A 20563-nucleotide genomic window follows, 5' to 3' on the forward strand; every position below is an offset into this window, starting at 1 on the left:
AAGCGTTGCCCAACCTTTCCAACTGGGTCCTGCGGGGCTCACCCGGGTATGGGGACAACACCCGAGTTATCTCATCCTGAACCCAGAATCGCACGGGGAGTCGGAGGCCGGCCAAAAATAACCTTGCAGAAAACTCAACGGAAGCCTCCTAGTCGAAAGGAAACTACGTCTGGCGAAGGAGGGTCGCTCGATGCCCTCGTTCAAGTCCAGCTCACTCTTACTTTACACACGACGCCGACTACCTCGTCATCCAGACACTAGTTCAAAGCTAGAGGAATGGTGCTGCTGGAGACAAGCGCACAAGCGAAAACACGACAGCAGGCAGAAGGGCAGAGAGAGGAAAGGAAAACCGTCGTAAAAAGGGGGTGAGGCACCAATATCTCCAGGGGCAGAAAGCCTTACACAATCTTGAATTCTGTGAGATGAAATTACAACGGAGAATGAAAACAGACCTTGGGATTAATTATTTGAATCAAGAAACAAATTATGCCTTGCCTGATACTACTGAATAAACCCAGAGCGAAAGCACGTTGCTTTAAGGAATACGTCCGCCAAAGGATAGTATTTTTCAAGTACAGTAACTTAGAGTTCAGTCGATATGGAAAACTGACCTCTGTGGAAGCCCTCATTCCTTCACTCTGGATGAAAGGTGTGTTGTTCCCTCCCTCCATTTTCACTCCTGCCAGAGGGCTATTCTCCTATTAAACTGGAACTTTTCACCTTAAACATCTCCCTCCTTTTACTAACAGGAGAATCTGAGGTAACACAATAAAAGCCACCAGGAAAATCAACAGTCGAGTCCCAGACCAACCCGTCAACTTTCCTTTCAACTGGTTCCACACCGCAGGCCAAGCAACAGATCACTGGCCAGTGGAAACCAGATCATTTCAAACAAACTGGAAGAAGAGCCGGTCCCGTTTTGGGAAGCAAGCCAGAAGGAACAACCTCGACACGAGCGCGCCAGAGCTTACAATGGCTCCACGGGCCTGCCTTGCAACACGGTTCCCCTAGCAGAGGATCCTCCTCCAAAATGTGTGTAGAAAAGCCTCCAAAGGCCACTTTTAGGACGGTGGTTCTCAACTGGGTGCTGGGAGACGTGCCCTGGGGAGTCTCGCCCAAGCCCAGGCCCCACCTCCTCCGAGCCTCCTGAAGCAGGAGACGGGGACGCCTGGTCCACCTCCCCCCTCCACTCCCACCCACCTGAGGCTCACAGAGGATCCCTGTTCTCCATCCAGAGGTCACCACTGCGTGACCTCGAATGACCTCCAGCTCAAAGCATGACCCTGCCCCATGGCCTGCTGACCACATCAGACCACCCCGATGGCTTGGACCGCATCCAGAAATGCCAGCCGTCCATCTGCAAAAGAGCTGAGGTCAGAAGCTGCTTTGGAGAAAACCCCCAGCTAGGGGCAGAGCCCCGGCTGCAGAGGGAAGACGCCCGTCGACACCTGACGAGCTGAGCGACGGCTGCTTGAGCACATCCGCGAGCGAGCCTGGCACGCAGTGTCCTGGAGGGAACCCTGGCTTTCTGACCCCACCTTCACTGAGCCCCCAGACACACAACCTTCCCAGGCCACCCCACCTCCCCACCTGCTGGCTCTGCAGAGGGACACCCGGATTCAAGACCCTCTTCTGCCCACCGGGAAGGCAGGCGAAATGATAACCGGAAGACGGTCTTTTAAACTCAGGGAATCTGTGCGTATTCACCTTAACCTCCTCCCTTAGTTTGCTTTCTTCTGTGAAGGTACCATTCAAGCCCCTTCCAAGGCTCTAAGCTTCACTCCACCCAGGCGACCACGGGAGCCTCCTGAGCCAGACCAGGCCCACCCCGGGGCCTACTCCCCTCCCATCCAACAAACGTCCACGTGGACACAGGTGGGATTGGCAAAGCCGGGTGAGGACCCTGCCCCGTGGCCTGGCGGGTCACGCCGCCAGCCGCGTACGTGGTGGGGAAACCAGAATGTACTTACACGCTACTGTCCGTCATGGACATGGAATCGTCGGTCAGCGCGTCACTGGATATCTCGCTGTCGTTGGCGCTGGTGGCTGGCGCGAAGACGCAGCCGGAACCCACGTGGTACGGATTCACCGGATCGCTCCTCCTGAAGGACCACAGCACTGCATCACCGACTCTCACCCAAAACCCAGGGAACCGGGGGACCCCAGGACAATCCCACAACGTGCTCCAGGCCAGCCTGCTGCCAGGGCTGGGTGCTCCTCTGGGCGGAAAGCAGGGGCCACAAAGGGGCCTGCTGAGCCGCAGCTCTGCCAGGGGACAGGGGACCCCAGGGGCTCTTACAGAGTTCTTGAGAGACACCTGGAGGGAGGACCCTGCTCTTAGAGGGGAGGCTAGGGAATGACCGACGGGATGGAGTGTCCTCTCTCCCTGCGCCCACCCCCAGGCCTGTACAGGGAAGGAGACAAGAGGACAGCGAAACTTCCACACTCCCCTCCCAGGTTCTGTTAGCGGAGATGAGAGGCAAACAACTAGCGGCTGGGCCTGGCGAGTGGACAGACGGACAGATAGGCAAGTTCAGGATGCGGTCTGGGGCTTCCGTCCTGCCCCGAGCTGGGCCTCGGCCCACAGCCAGGCTGCCCCCCCAGGGCCGCCGAGGGCCTCCGGACGCAGAGGAGCAGCACAGCGGTTTCCAAGGAAGGTCCAGGCCCTGCTCCGGTGCCTCTGGCCCTGTTCTGCCCCCCCCCACCCCGACCTCCTCCCAGAAACGCCAGTGTGCCGGCCCAGCTGGGCTGCATTCCTCTTGTGTCACCTGCTGTGTCACCGCGAGGGCCTCAGTGCGGGAGGGAAGGGAGAGGCAGAACCCGCCGTGGTCGGTGGGCAGGAAGGGCCCTCGTCTGCAGAGACCCAGGCCCGCTCTGCCAGGGCCACCGAGTCCAAGTAAGGGAACTTACTCCATCAGGCCGCAGCCGCCAGTCTGTAAAGATGGCCTCGGGGTTGGCGGATGAAAGGGGCCCCTGAAAGGTGACAGCACCTCCTGCCCGTGCTCACCGAGCCCCAGCCCTTTCGTGAGGTGCACAGCCCCGGTCTCTGGTCCCCTGGCACCCATGGCTTGGCAGGCGGGTCCCCGTGACGGGGGTTGGGCAGGGGTACCAGAAGGAAGGCACGAAGGCGCCCGACACACGCCACCTCCTCCGGCCCTCACTGCCCCTGGGCGAGGAGCGCGTGTGCCCGTTTGACAGATGTGCCCCACAAGCACAGCAGCCCTGGATGTCAGAGCTGGAAGCAGCGGGTGTGGGATGGATTCGTGTGGCTCCCATTCAGCCTCTCTCTCTGCCCCTGTTCAGAGACCAGCCTCGACGTTTCAAAGAGCTCTCGCATAAGAGGCAGGATGAGTGACCTGGAAGAGGAAGTCCTGGCCCTGCAGTGTCGGAGGGGGCGGGCCGGGAGGCCGGGTGGCTCCCCGGGACGGGGGGGGAGCAGATGTGAGGATCAGGGATGGGAGAAGCGGTGGACAGTCCTCCCCAGCCTGGGGCAGGAGGGCGTCAAGCTGGCTGGGTGAGGGGGAGCCGGAGGCTTCCCCAGCGGCACGAGGGGTCTGGGGGGCCACCAGGCTGCACTGAAGTGGCTGTGGGGCAGGCAGGCAGCCGCTGCACAGTTTGGCGGGAGGGAGGGCAGCGGGGCTGGAAAAGGTGGGAGAACAGCTTGGCAGCTGTCCTCAGGGGGCCTATCCTCTAGCTGCAGTGACAAAACAAACAAGAGTGACAATAATTGTCCAGCCCAACCCCGCCGCCCCGAGATGCTAACGAAGCCCGAGGGCCACCAGGACGTAGGGCTCGCTGTGGGCAGGGCCTGGTTTACTCCCTGCTGCACCCTCCCCCGGCCCCCGGCAGGGGCTCAAGGACTGTCTGCTGCCCGATCGTCTTCACGACCCCCCAGGGAGGTAACGGGCCCCAAGCAAGGGCCGAAAGTCTTGTCGGAGGCCACCCGCTGGAGGCCCGGCCGCGTGGAACCCACCTCTGGTCACCTGGAGGAGGTGACGGCAGCAGGGACCCCGAGTCTGTTGGTCTGAGCTAGGCGGGAACGTCAAGCCAGATTCCAGGAATGTGACGTGGTGAAGTGACCAGAAAGTGCAAACGAGGAACGTGGCGCTTGAACCCATTGACCGCCACGGCCCAGCGACCTTGACCTGTCACCTGGACACTCTGGTCATTGAATACCACGGGCCAGCGACCTTGACCTTGTCACCTGGATACTCTGCTCCCCCCACCACTCTGCCCCCAGGATTTTCTACGATGATGCAATGAGGCTGGTGAGATCTTCCATGACGTAGAACTGGTCCCCACATCCTCAGTGTGGGATCTCCAGACACCAGGGCAAGAGAGAGAGGAAGGTGGTGAGAACCAAGGAGAGGCAGTTGGTCTTTCTGGAGAAGAGACGAGATGAGGGATGATTTAGTGAGAACAGTCTCCTAGCCGATAAGGAGGAGGGTGGCTCTGGTGGTATTGCCACTGAAGGTGGGACAAGAGGAAATGGCGTACAAGCCAGAAAGAAAAAATCCCTTCTCCACGGCCAGGGCAGCCCCAAGGGGCGGGTGAGTGCAGGTCACGGGGTCGCCCAAGGCTTTAAAATGGCCCAAAGCCCCCAGCTGCCTCGATGGGCCGCTGCCTCAAAGCAGGATGGAGAAGCTGATGGACTTCAGGAATCAAGTAACACAGAAATCAAGAGGCCGCGGGCTGGTGCTGGCCTGGCTCCCGGCCAGCTGGGTGACCCCAGGTGTCACAACCTCCATGGACACAGGGCTCCACTAAAACAGCGCGCAGTTCAAACACGGCCACCTGCACGGGGTCCGCGTGTTCTCCGAAAGGCCCAACGAGGGCACTGTTTCCGGGGTTGGCATAGGAACGCTCCAAAACACCACCGCCAACAAAAACAAGACTTCTTGGGTGACCCTGATCATGACAATTACACAGCGTCAGTGCGTTTCCATGGTGAGGGCCTGTCCCGTGTACGCGACTGCAAGCTCCACGAGGGCAGGGACAGGTCTGTCTTCCCCATCTGGGCCTCCCCAGCCGCAGGTAGCGTGGGGCTCGTGGCAGAAGCTCAAAGCTTTTTCCACTCTCCTTCTTTAAGGACCCAGGACCAAGCGGGCTGCTGAGGGGTGTTTTCGCCTAAGAGGCGTAGCAGGGAGATCAAAAGAGCCAAAATGGCCTTAAACCGCCTTCACACACTCTTTCCATCCCTTCAGGGTGCTACCTTCGTGGTATTAACACATTAACGGTGCCCCAAGCATGAGGGTTGTAACTCAGCCTCTGCAGGGAGAAAATGACTCAACAGAAACCCCTCCCTCCCCCACAGAAAAGGGCACCTCGCTCAGATCCCGAGCGTGGACAGAGTTCTGTGCTCCCGGTCAGACACACGGGTCCCAAAATAAACTCGTCTCCCTCCCTTCCAAAATAGAGGGCTACTGTGTGACCGGTAATTAAAAATGGAATATATGCTCTTAGCTCAGCTGCCTGCAATAAGTATTGGGATTTTCCCACCATCATAACAGGACAAGGCAGAGGAAGGTGGCAGGCCTGTGGGGAGAGACAGAGACTCAATTTTTTAAGAGCTCAGAACTTTGTCAAAATCATCACGTAATTTCAAGAAACTGAATTAGAGCTGCTTTCTTGTGATCGCTTTAAAAAAAAAAAGAAGAAGAAGAAGGGAAGAAACTCAACCACACTGCAGTAATTGTCCCCAGATGCTTTGAGTGTTTCTTCAGGACTGTTGTGCTCCCAGTTGCTGCAAGGGTTTTAAATTGCTCTGGAGAGTAAAGGCCTATGTACAGATTTTGCACTGGGCATCCATCCACAGACCTGGTTTGCAATTTCAATATGCAAAGGGCTTTCAGCTGTCAGGTAGCAGAGGCTCCTGGGACCTTAAGGGAAGGGAAATGTGGGCTCCTCCTCTGCCCCCCACCACCATTCTTATCTCTTATCTCAGTGAGATGCTGCAGGCCCCCGCCTGCTCCCCAGACACCAGGGCAAAGCCCATACAGAGAGCACAATAGACGTGACCTTTGGGACCCCTTTCTGGGTCCCCTCTCACAACAATGCAACTTAAAAAGTATTGGCTTCTAAGGCTGTGTGCTCTTCTTTTCAAAAGCCCTCTGACAGGGGCTTCCCTGGTGGCGCAGTGGTTGAGAGTCGGCCTGCCGATGCAGGGGACGCGGGTTCGTGCCCCGGTCCGGGAGGATCCCACGTGCCGCGGAGCGGCTGGGCCCGTGAGCCATGGCCGCTGAGCCTGCGCGTCCGGAGCCTGTGCTCTGCAACGGGAGAGGCCACAACAGTGAGAGGCCCGCGTACCGCAAAAAAAAATTAAAAAAAAAAAAGCCCTCTGCCTGGAGCGAGAGAGGCCAGGCACGCAGATGGCATCAGGCAACACCCTTCTGAGAGCAGGCCAACTTCGACAAGCGACAAGCGTGTCCCAGCAAAGCGCCCTCCTCAGAGCCTGCACCCGCTCGCTGTGGCCCGCTGCTTCCAGCACAGCTCTCCTCTCGCCTCATTTGCTTTGAAGATGGAGGCCAAGCTCGATTCCAGTGGCTTCGCATAAACCGGCCCCATCAGCGAGCACTCTGGGGGGACAGGAAGTGCTGGGAGCCACCTGCTGGGGCCCCCTGACTTTACGTGAGGCCAGAGCAGAGGGTCCAGTGAGAGACAGGTGAGACCGCCCAGGGCAGGACAAGGAGAGCATCCCGACCCCGGCTCCGAACTCCACAGCCCCTCCGCACACGCCTCCATGCTCCAGGTGTTGTGTGTGTCTGTGTGTATGTGTCTGTAGTCTCTGTGTGTGTGTAGTTTGTATGTACGTGTGTGTGTAGCCTGTGTGTGTCTATGACTGTGTGTGTGTCTAGTCTGTGTGTGTATGTGTGTGTAGCCTGTGTGTGTCTGTGACTGTGTGTAATGTGTCTGTGTGTCTGTGTCTGTAGTTTCTCTGTGTGTGTAGCCTGTATGTCTGTGTGTGCGTCCGTGTGTAGCCTGTGTGTGTCTGTGTGTAGTCTGTGTGCATAGTCTCTCTGTGTGTCTGTGTGTAGCCTGTGTGTGTGTGTGTGCGGCCGGGTGTGTGTGTGTCTGTGTCTGTGTGTAGTCTGTGTGTGTCCCCATGTGTGTGGGTGTGTGTGTGGGTGTGGGTGTGTCCCCGTGTGTGTGTGTGTGTGTGTGTGTGTGTGTGTCTGTGTGTCTCGCCCTGGCTCTGGGTTACTTACAGGGACCATCAGAAGCCCAGGCCTCCTGCTGGACCCCTCTCCAACCCGAGCCGCTCCCTCTGAGGACCATGCCTGCTCCTAGGCTCCAACTCTACATGAAACCTGACACCACGTCGGTAAGGACACAAACAAGTCATTAAAACAAGGCTGCTCTGAGCGCTCAAGGAAATCAAAGGGCTTAAAGATCAGCCATGCCCTTGGCATCCAGCTGCCCAGACTGCTGCTCAACAGCTGGTGAAAGGGACCGACCCTCGGCAGGGCAGGACTCGGGGCTCCTGGTTCATTCACTGCACCTGGCCTGACAAGTGGCGGGGAGGCGGACTTGACTTGGGGCCGATCCCACATCCCAGAAGAGCTGCGAACGCGGCTCAAGGTCCGCCAGCAGAGAAAGCCGCGGGGAGGGGACATGCTGAAACTTCACAGTGAACACGCGCTAGAACCCAAGGCTCACTCTCTGAAAGCGGGACCCGAACCTGGCTGGCGCTTCTCACACAGCCGGTGATGAGTACTGTTCAGACATTTCCCTTCGCAACGGGCTTTCCTGTCTATTATCTTGGTCCTAATGTTACAGCGACCTGTGACATAAACTGAAGGGAGGGTTGTCCGCTCCCTTTACAGAGGACACACGGGCTTCAGAAAGACTTCAGCCCAGGCGGTAAGAGGCGGTCCGGGCTGCAACTCGGGCCTCTGAATAACTCGGGGCAGCTCCTAATAGCACACCTCAGGCACCCTTGAATACCTCGCATGTTAAACAAAACACCGGGGTGCGTCTTAATTTCTCTCTGATGATGCCCAGGTTAAGACATGTGCAGTCCGGGTAAGATATGTCATCTCTTCCCAACAGTGGGAGAAAACACGCACACGAATCTCGTATGGAAACCCCAGAGGCCAACGAAAGGTGTCATCTGTATGTGAACACCCACGGTTCCCATCCAAAAGGCAAGTGCTGACACGCAAAGCACCCCAGGCCCTGCATCCGGGGTCTCCGACGCTCCCAAGGGCCCGCCCCCTAAAGCTGAACCCTAGTGACAGCCCAGCCGCGGGGCTGTGGCAGGGAGAGGGGCTCGCTAAGGCTGGGTCCTCCTGCCCACCCGCGAAGGGGAGGGGTCACAGCAGGGTCCCACCTGGGGAGCCTGTCTCGCTGTTTACAAAGGTGGTGCTCTGGGCCCTGACACTGGAGGACACAGAAGCCGCACTGTCTGAAGGCTCTCGGAGAAGCTGCCTGACCACAGGCGTTAAGTAGCCTTGGCGACCGCTGCCAACCTGGAGGGCATGGAGGCCAGCGGGTTTACCCAAACGTCCACCTAACAGAACAGGGCAGGGGTGGCAGGTGGCCCGTGACTGCCAGCCACAGAAGCCAGAGCCAGTATCTTCCTCCAAAACAGCCTGAAGCCATGAGCTTAGAGATGCTGAAACAACTCCGTTCACGTGATCCTTGGCTCCCTCGCAAAAGCCAATCCGTTCCCACTTAAGGTGTAGACCAGATGTCTGCGCGCAGACGGCCGGCTCCCGAGGCTGCAGGCGCGCCCCCTGGTGGACCCAACACAATCCTTCCCTCCCTGCAGGGCCACCCCGAGATCACAGGCTTCCAGGCTCAGACGCCGCTCCTCTGCCCCTCCTCCTACCTCGGACCCTACAGAGGGAGGGTAACCTCCAGAGAGGCAGCCGCCAGATCGCGTCTGCCTTTCCGAACCCACGGAGCCGGACACAATGGACAGCGAGATAAGCGGCTCCCGGCCAGCCCCTCCCCTCATGCTGTCCGCAGCAACCTGGGATTGAGAGGCTCACTCTCTTTTTGGACATTTGGAAGGGGAGAGCGAGAAAGAGACAGAAAAACTCATTCTAACAGGAGGTCTGAAGTTGCCTCCAAAGGTCAAGAATCTTGAGACTTGGCCATTCTATAAAGAACCATTGGTCTTTGAAGCCTCGAAGGAGAAGGTGCTCTTCCCTTCTCCAGTCTTCTCCGGCCAAGACCTCTTCTCCATCAGCACCAAGCAACGCAATAATCAACTGGGGTCTGCTCCTCGGGCCGCAGGCACTGAAAACCCAGAATAATGTATCAGCGGCTCCAAAGCTAAGGGTCCTGCATTCGGGAAAGTCACAGGGCCTCCCCTCCTTAGGAGGGTTTCTTGCAGGGTTAATACCTCATTCCACAAAGAGAACCGCAAGCCCAGCTGTTACGCCAATTGCTGGCTCTCATCTGAACGGAAAGCTCAACGGATCCCACTTATCCCCACGGTCGTGGGCACGCACGTTATTTCCTGGGGCTCCGCCACAAGCCAGGTGCCTCCTTGGCCACGTCCATCCTACTCCCTATGTCTTAGCTGTGAACAGCCCCTTCCCAAACCGGTGCCTGGTAGCTGGTGAGTCATCGGCATCAAAAGCTGCCGTCCTCTCTCCACCACCCCACCCCAAGACTGGCCCAGGATAGGAAGTGACCCGCATGAACGCACACTGCCTGCCCCTGTGTGAAGCCGGCACCGGAAGACTACAGGTATTCAGCTGTGTGTGCGTCGCTTTCCCGCCCCTTTCAACAGCAAAACGCAAGGTCGAAGGGTTCGTGGCCAGCGGTCCGAGCTCAGGACAGGCCTTTGTCAGCCTCAGCAGCACATGCATCCGTCCATCCACCCTACTTAACTCAAAACATCTGCAAAGGCCAGCTCATCCTCCAAGCTCCCCCCAGCCCCTCACCCTCCACCAAAGGCTCACCTGTATCCATTCTCGACAGTTTCTGTGGACCTCACACCGACTGTAGCCCTCAGGGTCTTGCTGGACAAGCCGACCACGCCGGGGGACAGTTTGCACTTGAAGTCGGCGCAAGTCCACTCTTCCTCCTCGTTCAGCGTGGGGAGGTAGCCGCACACGAGCTTCAGGCTTCCCAGCCCCCCGCCGCCCACGCAGGCCGGGTTTTCACCCCCACTCCTCACGTACTCGAGGTATATGTCAGAAGTCAGAAACATCTGGTAGGCATTGTCCTCCATCACCGCCTGGATCTCCGTCTGCGCCTGGTCAAACATGACAGAGTCGATCTGCTGCTTCTTGATGCCGTCTCTGATGTAGGTCTTGGTGGCAGGTTTCAGCTGCTTGGAGACGATGCTGTTGTTCTCGATGTACCTCTTGTAGATCGCTTTGGCTACTCGTAAAGTTTTGGCGTCCTTCAGGTTCATCTGCCTGAATCCATTGCAGGCAAACCAGAAGTCTAAGGTATCCACACATTTCTCCCTCTCCAGGAAAGTCCGGAAGAGATAAGCACCGTCTTGGTCCCCCAGCAAGGAGTGCAGGGACTTGGTCCACCTGGTCAGAGGGGAATCCGGAGACGCCCGCCCCTCCGGCTCCCCCAACCCGTCCTCATTCCGCCTGGCATTGGAGGAGACAGGCAGGGGTTTGGCGACCGGGCCCTTTCCCACCCCGGGCTGGCACGGTGGGGTCTCCCCTTCTTCGCCCGGCACTGGGGGCCGCGGGGCATCCTCGCGGAAGCTGCTGCTGGGGTCTGGGAGGCGAGGCACCAACACAGCGCTGCTCATGGCGAGTGAGTTCTTCTCGCTGAGTTGAGGAATTTTTTTTTTCTCCTTCCAGCTCCTCTCAGCAATCAGCGTGGTCTCTCTTTCTCTCTCAAGTCAGCAGGGACTCATCTGAGCCTCCTTTCTGGGAAGAAAAGGAAGGGGGGGGAGGTAGAGGGAGAGAAAAGGGTATTGATATAATCAAAACCAGATCTACCCAACATCAAAGCAAGAAAGTAAACAGGCTTTTCAACTCCTCAAATTCAAATCAAGCAACCCAGCTATCTGCGAGGTGCTCATCTAAAGTATCAGACGCTGCTTTTTCAAAGGCGAAATCTGAGCTCCCTGCACGCTTGGGGGGGAGGAGGGAGGAGGAAGGGGCGGGGAAGGGGCGCGGGGAGGGGGGAGCGGAGGCGGAGGGCTCGGGAGGTGGAAGACACCAGCTTCCAAAAACCCACCGGCCCGGGCGCACGCAGGGCGGCCCTCCCCTCCCCTGCCCTCCCCTCGCCCCGACAGCATCCACTCCAAAGACGTGCAACCCCGCGCCGCTGGGCTGTGTGCAGGTGAAACCAATTTCGGTAAATTTCCCCACTCGGCTCTCCGCACAGATAACTCGAGCTCCAAACGCGCCCGTCCCCGGCATCTGGTTCCCATTCCCCCCACCCACCCCTTCCCCCTGCGCCCCCCCTCCCACTCCTTAAAAATTCAGAAGAGCCTCGACCGAGGAGGAAAGCCCGCCCAGCACAGGGCGGAACGGGCGCCCGGACTCCCGGCTGCAGCCCCCGCCCCGCAACCCAGATGGAAGCGTTCGCTGCGCCCCCACCTCCCGCCAAGAATCCGGCTCAGTCTACACCTCGGTCTTCCGGGCTCCCCCAAACCAGAAATCCACTCACTCAGACAAGGCTTTGATCTTCCAACTTTGCCAGGGAGCAGAGAAGCCTCACGACCCGTCGCCCCCGCGCCCCCCGCCTCCTGGAGCCGCAAACCCTACAAAACCGGATCAGAGACCATCTCACGCTAACACTGCCTGTGCCAGGAATCCCAGACTCGGCTGACCTCAAGCCTCTTTTTCCCAAAAGCAAAAAGTCTTATCTAACCAGTAAACCAGCCGCTTTCCCCAGCAAGGGGAGGATCAAACTCGGGAGAGGGCAGGGGCGGGGCGGGGGGCGCGACCCCGAACCGGGGGCGGGAACCCTGGGCTCCGGGTGGGCGCGCGTGGCCCCCGTGCGGGGCCTCAGGCCGCCGGTAGCGCCGCGTTCCCCGGGCGGAGAGGAGGTGGGGCGGCCCCGTTACCTGGAAGACCAAGGCGGCCCGAGGCCCGGCTCTCATCTCCGCCGAGCCCCCCCGGCCCGACGCCCGGCCCCAATCCACCCCGACACGTCCAGAGCCCCGGTGGGCGCTCGCAGCCCCCGAGCCCGGGTCGGAGGCGCCCGCAGGAGAAGCGCGGAAAGCGGCAGCCGGTCCAGCAATGGCGACGCGCGGAGGCTCGGCCTCTCTGCACGAGGGGCCGGGGCGGCCGGGGGCACGGGGCCGGGCGGCAGGAGAGACGCGGGGGACGCGGGCGCCCCGGGCTCGGGCCGCTCGGGCGCGCAGACTGAGCCTCGGCCGGCGCTCGGGGCCCCTCTGCACGGACCGGGGCTGGGAGGGGAGGACGGGAGGGGAGGAGAGGAGGGGAGGAGAGAGAGGCGGGAGGGGGCGGGGGGAGGGGAGGGGGCGGGGGGCGCCGCCACCCTTTCATCCCACCTCCCAAAGGCACTCCGGCGCACACTCGCACCCAGACTCCCATCCAGCACCGCCCCGGCGCGGCGCCCCCGGGGCAGGGGGATCTGCCCCCGCTCCGCCCCCGCCGCGGCCGCCACTCGCACAAGTCTCTCCGCCGGGCCCCCGCCACCCCGGCCGAGCCCCCCGGAGCGCCAGGCGCCGCGCCCGCCGCCCCTCTCCGCGCCCGCCCGGAGCGCGCCCCGAAATAGCCGGCCTGCCCACTTCAAAGAGCCGCCCGGCACATCAAAGCGCGCGGGCCGCCCGCCGCCTCGGCCTCGCACTCACCAGGGGTCCGCGCGCGCGCTCAGCGCCCAGACCTCGCGGGCGCCCTGGGCAGGGCCTCGGCCCCGGCCCCCGGATCGGCTCGCCGCCGCGGCCCCGGGCCCCCCCGGGCCGGTCCCGGCGTCGGGGAACATGGGGGAGTCGCGCGGCCGGGGAGGGAGTGCGGGGAACCCGGCGGCGAGGGAGGGGGCAGAGGCGCGCCCCGCCGCCCCTCTTTCTGCGGAAGATCCGAGTGGGCCTCGCCCCCGCCGCGGCCGCCCTCGGCCCCTCCGGCCCCCGCCCGGCCCGGCTTTCGACACGGGCCCCGCTTCCAGCAACCACTCCGGGCACCCAACGTCCTCCGGGCGCTTCCAACAAAAACTGCGCCGTGGATTTCACTGTGCACTTCAAAGGCGCGAGCCGGCGCACGGTCCTGAAAGGGAGGTACGCGCCCGCCGCGCTCCGGGCCGTCCCCGGCGCCCCGGCCGCCCCTCTCCGGGGCCGTCCGGCTCGCGGCCGCCCTCCCGGCCGCCTCTCGGCCGGGCCGGACCCTCTCCCGCGCCCTGCGCCCGCGACGCGGCTGGGCGCGACCTCGCCCCCGGCCCGGGGGGGACCCGGCTCGGAAGCGGCTCGGCCGGGGCCGCGCCTCCGCCCCCACCTTTTACAGCACAGCTTTCGCCGGGGGAGACGGGCGCCTTGGACGCCCGGCGGCCCGGCGATCCATGACTGCGAGGGGTTATTTTTATTTCCCGGCGCTCGGGTGGTTACCGAGTTGCCAGGACCTTATCAAAGCGCAGCCGGCTCCAGCCGACTCCCCCGGGCCGGGCCCGGGCCGCCAGTGATCCCGCCGCGCCAATCACTGCCGCGCTCGGCCGGCCCGCGCCTCCCGCCTTAAAGGGACAGCGCGCCGCGCCCGCCCCGGCCCGGCCCAGCCCGCCCCCGCCCCCCGCCAGGCCCCCGAGGCCACCCGGGCGCTCCCGGCCCGAGTTCTGATTCCGCCTTTCAAGTGCTCTGGCTTCCTCCCCCGGCCTGCTGCGTCCTCCCCAGCTCGGGAAAGCAAGTTTATTGTGGCATCCCGGCCATCGCAAGAACTGCAAGCAGGCAGGTTTTTTTGTTTTGTTTTGTTTTCTATCATCGAACACTTTTCTACCTCTGTTCAAGTTTCCCTGGGACTTTGGGCTTGGAGTGGCTAGTCCCCGGATGGGATGGCCAAGTGTCACAGGAGGGACGCGGACCTGGACGCAGAAGGCAGGGACGTGCTTGTGCGCTCCTGCCTCCGAGTGTGAGTTAGTGTGAGTTAGGGTCAAGGTGCGTAGTTTGTGGATGTGTGAAGATGGGAGTGTGACTCTGCCAGCAGAGGCCTGAGTGCTGGAGAGGGGCCCTGACACCTCGCTGGGAAGCAAGCCTCAGTGTCCTGAAGATTTAACCCCAAATCCCCAAGCTGGCCATCAGGACTCTCCCAGCACACACATCGACCGTCTTTCTGTATCAACTGCATAGGCAACGCTCTCTTGGAAGCATCCCCCCCATCCTCCCATACGTTACATATTAAACAGACATGGGATGTCTTTTTTCCCCATCGACTCTCAGTTTTAATGTATTGAAAACTCTTCACCCCACTGCCACCTTTGAATCCTTCCCAACATCCATCCAATAACGTTTAGGAGGTACAACCTTCTCACTTAAAGTACTAAGAAAACATACCACACACCCAGAACATTATTTACTTGTCCGTTGCTATAGAATGATCTCTCATATGATGAGCTAATAATTGATTTTTCCTCCTCTTAAAAAACATAAAGGTGCAGCCCAAATTTGTCCCGGAGGTGAGAGGAAGAGCTTGGCATCCTCAGAGCTGCGGCTTTCAACTCTACTCACTTTTTCTTTATTTACTTCCTTAGTGAACTGAATGGGCAACAAACCCTTTTCAATGCAGAGGTGCCTCGAACCTTCATTAGGCCTTTAGGACTTTAAAACACGCAAGAAGCGTGTTTCTCTGTCTGTTTAGGTTTCCCTAGGAAAAGGGGAAGAGGATGCACCACCCCGTGACCTGCTGGAACACGACAAGCAGCAGGGAAGATGCTCTCCTGGCTGTGACAAGGGACCAGAGCTCTGGAAAGCCACGCTGCCGGACTTGTCAGCTCCTGGGCACCGTGGGGGGGGTGGCATCTCCCTCCCCAAGACCTGCCTCTCTGTGTCCATGCTCTGCTCCTTGGCTCACCTCCCCAGGTGGCCAGGCTGGCATAAAGCCAGTGGTCCAGGCTATGAAACACATGGCCACCTTGGGGCAAACCAGGCAGGCCAGTGAGCGGGTGTGGCCAGATGACTCAGCCCTGCCTTGGGACAGCTGCTGGGTGCAAGGAAACTGGAAGCCGGTCCACTTGAGGTCAGCTCCCTCCAACAGCCCAGCCTTTCAGAGTGCTGCACACCCACCCCCTTGGGTGACCCAGGAGAGCCCGGAGCAAAGCTGTCCCTGTGGTTCCCAGGAGTCTTTCAGCCACAGAGGGTGTGATCCTAGGGCCAAAAGTGTATACAGAAGGGGATGAATTGCCATAAAAGCGTCTGCAGTATAAACAACAACAGCATGTGTGTGAGTGCACACGCACACACGCACACACATACACGCACACACGTGCGCACGCAATGTGAGGGAGGGGAGGTTGCAAATTCCAAACATCCAAAATCAAAATAAACAATGATCAGAAAGAGGAGGCTTTCGAGAAGGAAGTGGAAAGCTGCTCTTCATGGGTGGTTTTCCTCCCCTCCACTGCCCTCCCCCCCAGCCCTAACCATCACAGGCTCCGCTTTAACCCAAGGGCTCGCCTTCTGCTCCCTCATTAGCCCAGGGCTGTAGTGACAAGAAGGGCGGATGGAGATAGCGCCACAGGAACAAGGCTGAGTTCAGTTTGGTCTTCTCAGTAATAACCCTTCGGAGAGCCTGGTTTCCAGAACAGGTGCTCGGTCACCTTGGGCCAGTGACTCCCCTCCCCCCAGTTTACCCCTCGCCTGTCCCCTGGTGGTACATTTGCCACCCAGCAGTGGGGCTGGACTGGGGACCCAGAAGCCGGGAGTCCTCTCAGGCCTCCAGGTCTCCGACTACTTGTTGATAACGTTTCTGGAGGAGAATCCAAAGGCCATTGCTCACACCCGGCCCCTTTCTCAAGATAGCACAGTTTTCCATTCTCCCCTTCTTCCTGGCAGCCGCAAGGTCACGTGACTTGTTGTAATCCTGCGCAGTTGCCTGGAAACTGCAAAGCAAGGTGATGGATTTCTGCACATGCTCGCTCCCCCCTCCTTTAAAGACAAACCCTACCCAGGACCAGCAACCCACTTGGCCCAGGTGCAGACAAGGTTAATAAAGCAGAGAGTGATTCTCTTCTGCAGTTATGTACCGGCTGAAATCCTAGAAAACTCAGCGCTCCCTGACAGGCATCCGGCCAGATCTCCAAACTTCAGTCAGCCCGACAAAAACCCCTCTGGAGGGGAAGTCACACCAGCTGCGACTTCAGAGGAGCTCGGACCCAGGACATCACTCTATAAGACTCCATGACTTTGTCTTTTATTTCTTTGGAAAAGTGGCACCTTAGACAATGTAGCTTTGTTTGGGGAGATGGGGGGGGGGTGGAGAGACACTCAGGTAGCCTTTCTAGAGACTGCAAGTCACCTAAACGCTCTGAGGCCCTGCCCCGTGTGTTTACCTGTGAAGTGCAGGGAACACCCCTCAAAAGGCTGCTGTGAGGTAAACACCCAGCGCCATGCTTAACACATCGCAGGAGCTCAGAACCCGGCAGTGATTTCTGTGCAGTCACCCCATTTCCTCAATAGCCTGTTAGCTGTTCTGGGAAGAAACTCCCATCTCCGCAGCAAAGATGCCCTCCAGTTAGGAGCCACACTCTGGGCTGGAGGCCTGGAAGCTGAGCAGGGGGGTCCTGCTGAGGTGACACCCCCCACCCCCTGCTGACTTCCCAGGGGAGAGGGGCAGAGCTGGGTGGCACAGGGGGCTGTGCTGTCTGCCGGCTCTCAAAGGCATCCTATCCAGTACTCCCCCAATATATCAGCATCTTCTAGCCAGGGGAGCCCTTCAAATGTCATCGAACCCAACCCATCATTTAAGAGATGAGGAAAATTAAGCGAAGAGGAGGTGAGATTTCCCCAAGATTTCTTGGCCCGTTTCGCAGCTGAGCTAGAACCTCCGAGGGCCCGCACTCCTGCTGCACCCTCTTTTCCCCCATCCTATGGTGAGGAGACCCAAGGCAGGGCTGTCTAAGGGGGTCCTGAGCACCTTGAGTCTTTGGCTGCCATGGCAGGGCTGATAAATAGAATTTAGCTAACACAACATTGTAAATCAACTATACGCCAATAAATAAAATTTTAAAAAATAATCGCCAAGTTAAATGATCGCAAAAAAGGTGAAAAAATCATCAGCCATCTTAATTACTACAATTATGAACGTGATCAAATATTCTCAAGTGAGTTAAATAAAGGAAGGTTGCTACTTTAAAGAATAATAATAATTTGGGATGCTTTCCTAAAAACATCATCACAGGGCTTGAGCTGGAAATTCCGCCGAAGCACGTGTCATTCAGCACCTACCAATGAACAGCCTCGACCCCCGGAAGTGGGCTCCCTTCAGCCGGCTCCGGGGGGAGGGGGGTTCCACCAAGTCTTTAATGGTGACAGACGTTTCCACGTGCATCTCAGTGGGGTTGGTGCACCTAAGGGAGAATTGGCTTTTACAGAGTCTGGGAGGAGGAAAAGACGGGTTCAGCTTCCTGCCACCCTCTCCCTACTTCCTCCCATTTGGAGAGGGGTGGGGGAGGAGTGGGGATGTCAAGGTGGAGACTTTGAAGCCACAATCAAAAAAGTGAGGTTTCCTTAGGAAATCCCATCCCTAGCAGCATTGGGGGTAAGCTTTTTTTTGTGTGTGTGGTACGCGGGCCTCTCACTGCTGTGGCCTCTCCCGTTGCGGGGCACAGGCTCCGGACGCGCAGGCTCAGCGGCCACGGCTCACGGGCCCAGCCGCTCCGCGGCGTGTGGGATCTTCCCGGACCAGGGCACGAACCTGCGTCCCCTGCATCGGCAGGCGGGCTCTCAGCTACTGCGCCACCAGGGAAGCCCAAGGGAAGCATATTTTTAATAAAAATGATCGTCTTGGGTCTGTTCAATTTAAAACACAGTTAACCAAAGCGATCATTTCAAACTTCCTAATCTGATTTACCTTCAAGTGCTTTTAATACTTATTATAAATGGAGCTACAAACTGCTGGCATCGTTGGTGTCCCACCAGGAATCATTGTGGAGTTTGACTTTCAGGGGTTGGTCTGCGCGCGGAACAAGAAGAGACCATCAATATTCAAACAAATCCAGAAAGAGGTTCCGATTTCCGAACTTATCTTCTCCAAAGTGTCAAGCACGTGCACACACACACACAGGTTATTTTCAGAAAAGGAAGTAAAAGACAGATAGGAAAAAAAAATCCCTGAAGTCAGCACTCCAGCTGGCAACATGGGAAACTCTGCAGATAAATAGGTCTGTGCTCCCAAGCTCTCTCCGCAGACGTTTTTGTTTTCTGCTCCTGAGGTTTCGTCCTGCTCCTTTTCAGCCACGTCTGGAAGGTGAAGCTGTGCCACAGGCTTGACGTCGGCTCCTTTATTCTTTCACATCAGTGCTTCCTGACTGGTTCTCAGCATCTCTGCCAGCTACGGGTGCCTCCCCGGCTCAAAGGATGGGCCACGGTGGCCCGGCATGCTTGCCAGGGCCCCAGGCTGCCCCAGAACACCTGGGAGGGTCTGGACTTTGCTCCCTGTGGAATCTTCCCTCCCTCCGTCAGGTCTGCGCTGATGCTCTAGCGAGGTCCTCATCCCCTGCCCCCCCGGCATGAAAGCACTGGGAGTGAAAGGTGGCTGACGGACATCTTTCAAGAGGCGTCTACACTCGCGTCTACACTTCCTCCCCCTCACGGTCTCCTCCACCCACAAAAACCCTCGGCAGCCAGGTAGACGGCGTCCCACGTGAGTCACGTGGCCCACCTGGATCTGCGTATGTGCTTGGCCTGCCTGCAGCTCCCCTACTTCTCAAGTCCCTCGCGCTTCTCGGCAGGACTTTCTACCAAGGACCGACTCCCTCTCCTGCCTCTCTGGGTCCTGCCACCTACGGCGTTTTCTGGGCCAGTCTTCTGTCCCCATCCACGGCTCCGAGGCCCGCTCTCCCGAGACCCGGACCTCCCAGCCCTCTAGCCCCACCTCTTTCATGAGCCTCCTTCATCCTGCCCACTGTGGACTGCCGGCCACAGGTTCTCCAATCTAAGGCTCTTGAAATAAAAGGAACTTCCTTTGTGCCTCGTGGAAGCCAGGCGTCCTCCGTCAGGCAGTGCCCAGCATCCCCGCCGCCTCGGCGAGCAGCCCGGGCTGCGTCCAGACTCCTTGTCCCTCAAGCACCCCCGTCCAGCGCCCAGCCCTGATCATTCTGCCTCCTAAAAATCGCCTGAAAGCACCACCCTCTCCCCATACCTGCAACCACCACTGGGCTCTGACCCTTCTCATCTCTTGTTGTCAGGAAGAGCAGAATGTTCTAACCGTCCTCCCCACCTGCAGTTTACAGCCCCTGGTCCCAGGGCCGCCTTCCGTGATGCTACCACGGAGAGCGCTCTGTACTCCCAAGTCGACTGCGGCCTTCCTGGCTTCAGATCCTCTCCTGGCTGCACACGACCTTCAGGATGAGGCCCAGAGCTCTGAGCATGGGGCCTGGGGGGTCGGCCGGGCTGACCTCCGCTCAGTCTCCTGCTGCCCCCGCGCCCACCAAGAGCAGCCCACACGGAGCCACTGCTTTCCTTCCTCGGCGCCTTTACGCTCAAGGGTCCCCCGGCCACCCGGCCACCCTCTCTGGCTTCCTCACTCCTCGCCCGACCCCTCCCGCCCAGACGGGGAGCATCTCTTCCTGCCTCCACGGCACTCAGGCTGCGCCTCTCAGCAGAACATTCAGGTTGCTCTGCTCTGGCTCCACCGCTCCACCATGAGCCCCAGGACGAAGGGGCCGTGTTTTATACTTGCACCCCAGCCCCTGGCACAAGGTCGGGACTTAATAAACGGTTGAACTGCACTGTGGGCAGAGGTGACCTGTGAAATAGTGAACAATGGGTGAAACACGTGCACAGGCCGAGCAGCGCGGATGCTGGCCTGGGCGCTGGAGCCGGGTCTCGGAAGCGCCCCTGTCAGAGTCAAGCCTTTAGTCGCTGCGTCAAGGACAGCGGTGGTCGGCAGGCTCTAAGGTGGCCCCCGATGACCCCGCGTCTTGGCCTTCATGCCCTGTGTAATTCCTTCCCGCCGAGTCCTTCAAGTGGGACTTACTGACTCACTTCCAACAAGTAGAATATGGCAGACGTGACAGGATGTCCCTTCTGAGATCAGGTCATGAAAAGACGAGGACTTCTGTCTCGGGTACATTTTTAGGATTATAAGGCAGCCCTGCGGAGTGAAGAGGCCCATGTGGAGAGAGACGAGGCCTGCTACCCACCAACCTAGTGATCTTGGAAGACGATTCCTACCCAGCCGAGCCTGGAGATGCCTGGAGGCCCAATTGGTAGCTGGCCCGGAACTCCATGGGACACCTCGAGCCAGAGGCAGCCAGCCAAGCCATGCCCGGATTCTGGACCCCCAGACTGAGCTGCATCCTTCGTGAAGGGGAATGGCAAAAACAGACCCGCTGCTAAGACTTTTGCCCTGTCAGTCAACACTGCTGATGCTAAGAACCAAGTTGCAATATACACAGGTGACAGGAATCTTTTTTGCACCTCATTACATAACAGCACATGGATGGGGGGCAGTGACCAGCATGAATT

General features: G+C 59.1%; 2 protein-coding genes across 8 annotated transcripts in view; one reads left to right on the plus strand and one right to left on the minus strand.

The window, feature by feature from the left end:
* AXIN2 (axin 2) overlaps positions 1-13552 on the minus strand; it is a 29009-nt gene extending 15457 nt beyond the window's left edge. For 2 of the 7 annotated variants that reach the window (XM_067717070.1, XM_067717063.1), the window contains exons 1-3: positions 13386-13552; positions 9915-10850; positions 1971-2102 (exon numbers count right to left, since the gene is read on the minus strand). In XM_067717070.1, the coding sequence (XP_067573171.1) occupies positions 1971-2102; positions 9915-10729 (947 nt within the window). In that variant the 5' untranslated portion in view covers positions 10730-10850; positions 13386-13552. Of the gene's footprint in view, positions 1-1970; positions 2103-9914; positions 10851-11598; positions 11899-11998; positions 12274-12751; positions 13108-13385 lie in introns of those variants that run through there. The other 5 variants (XM_067717068.1, XM_067717066.1, XM_067717064.1 and 2 more) reach the window with 5 other exon arrangements.
* LOC137211696 (basic proline-rich protein-like) lies at positions 11504-13453 on the plus strand. Its single transcript, XM_067714244.1, has 2 exons — positions 11504-11562; positions 11632-13453. Exons 1-2 carry the CDS (start codon positions 11504-11506, stop codon positions 13451-13453), a joined length of 1881 nt encoding a protein of 626 aa, XP_067570345.1.
* Positions 13553-20563: the final 7011 nt, after the last annotated feature.

This window comes from Pseudorca crassidens, chromosome 19 (genome assembly GCF_039906515.1).
Source record: "Pseudorca crassidens isolate mPseCra1 chromosome 19, mPseCra1.hap1, whole genome shotgun sequence".
NCBI lineage: Eukaryota > Metazoa > Chordata > Mammalia > Artiodactyla > Delphinidae > Pseudorca > Pseudorca crassidens.

Excerpts from the sequence above, each read along its gene's own strand:
- LOC137211696 (XM_067714244.1), top strand. The coding sequence starts at position 11,504 with ATGGAAGCGTTCGCTGCGCCCCCACCTCCCGCCAAGAATCCGGCTCAG. Across the intron at positions 11,563-11,631 it reads CCGGCTCAGTCTACACCTCG|GGAGCAGAGAAGCCTCACGA; the intron begins GTCTTCCGGGCT and ends CAACTTTGCCAG.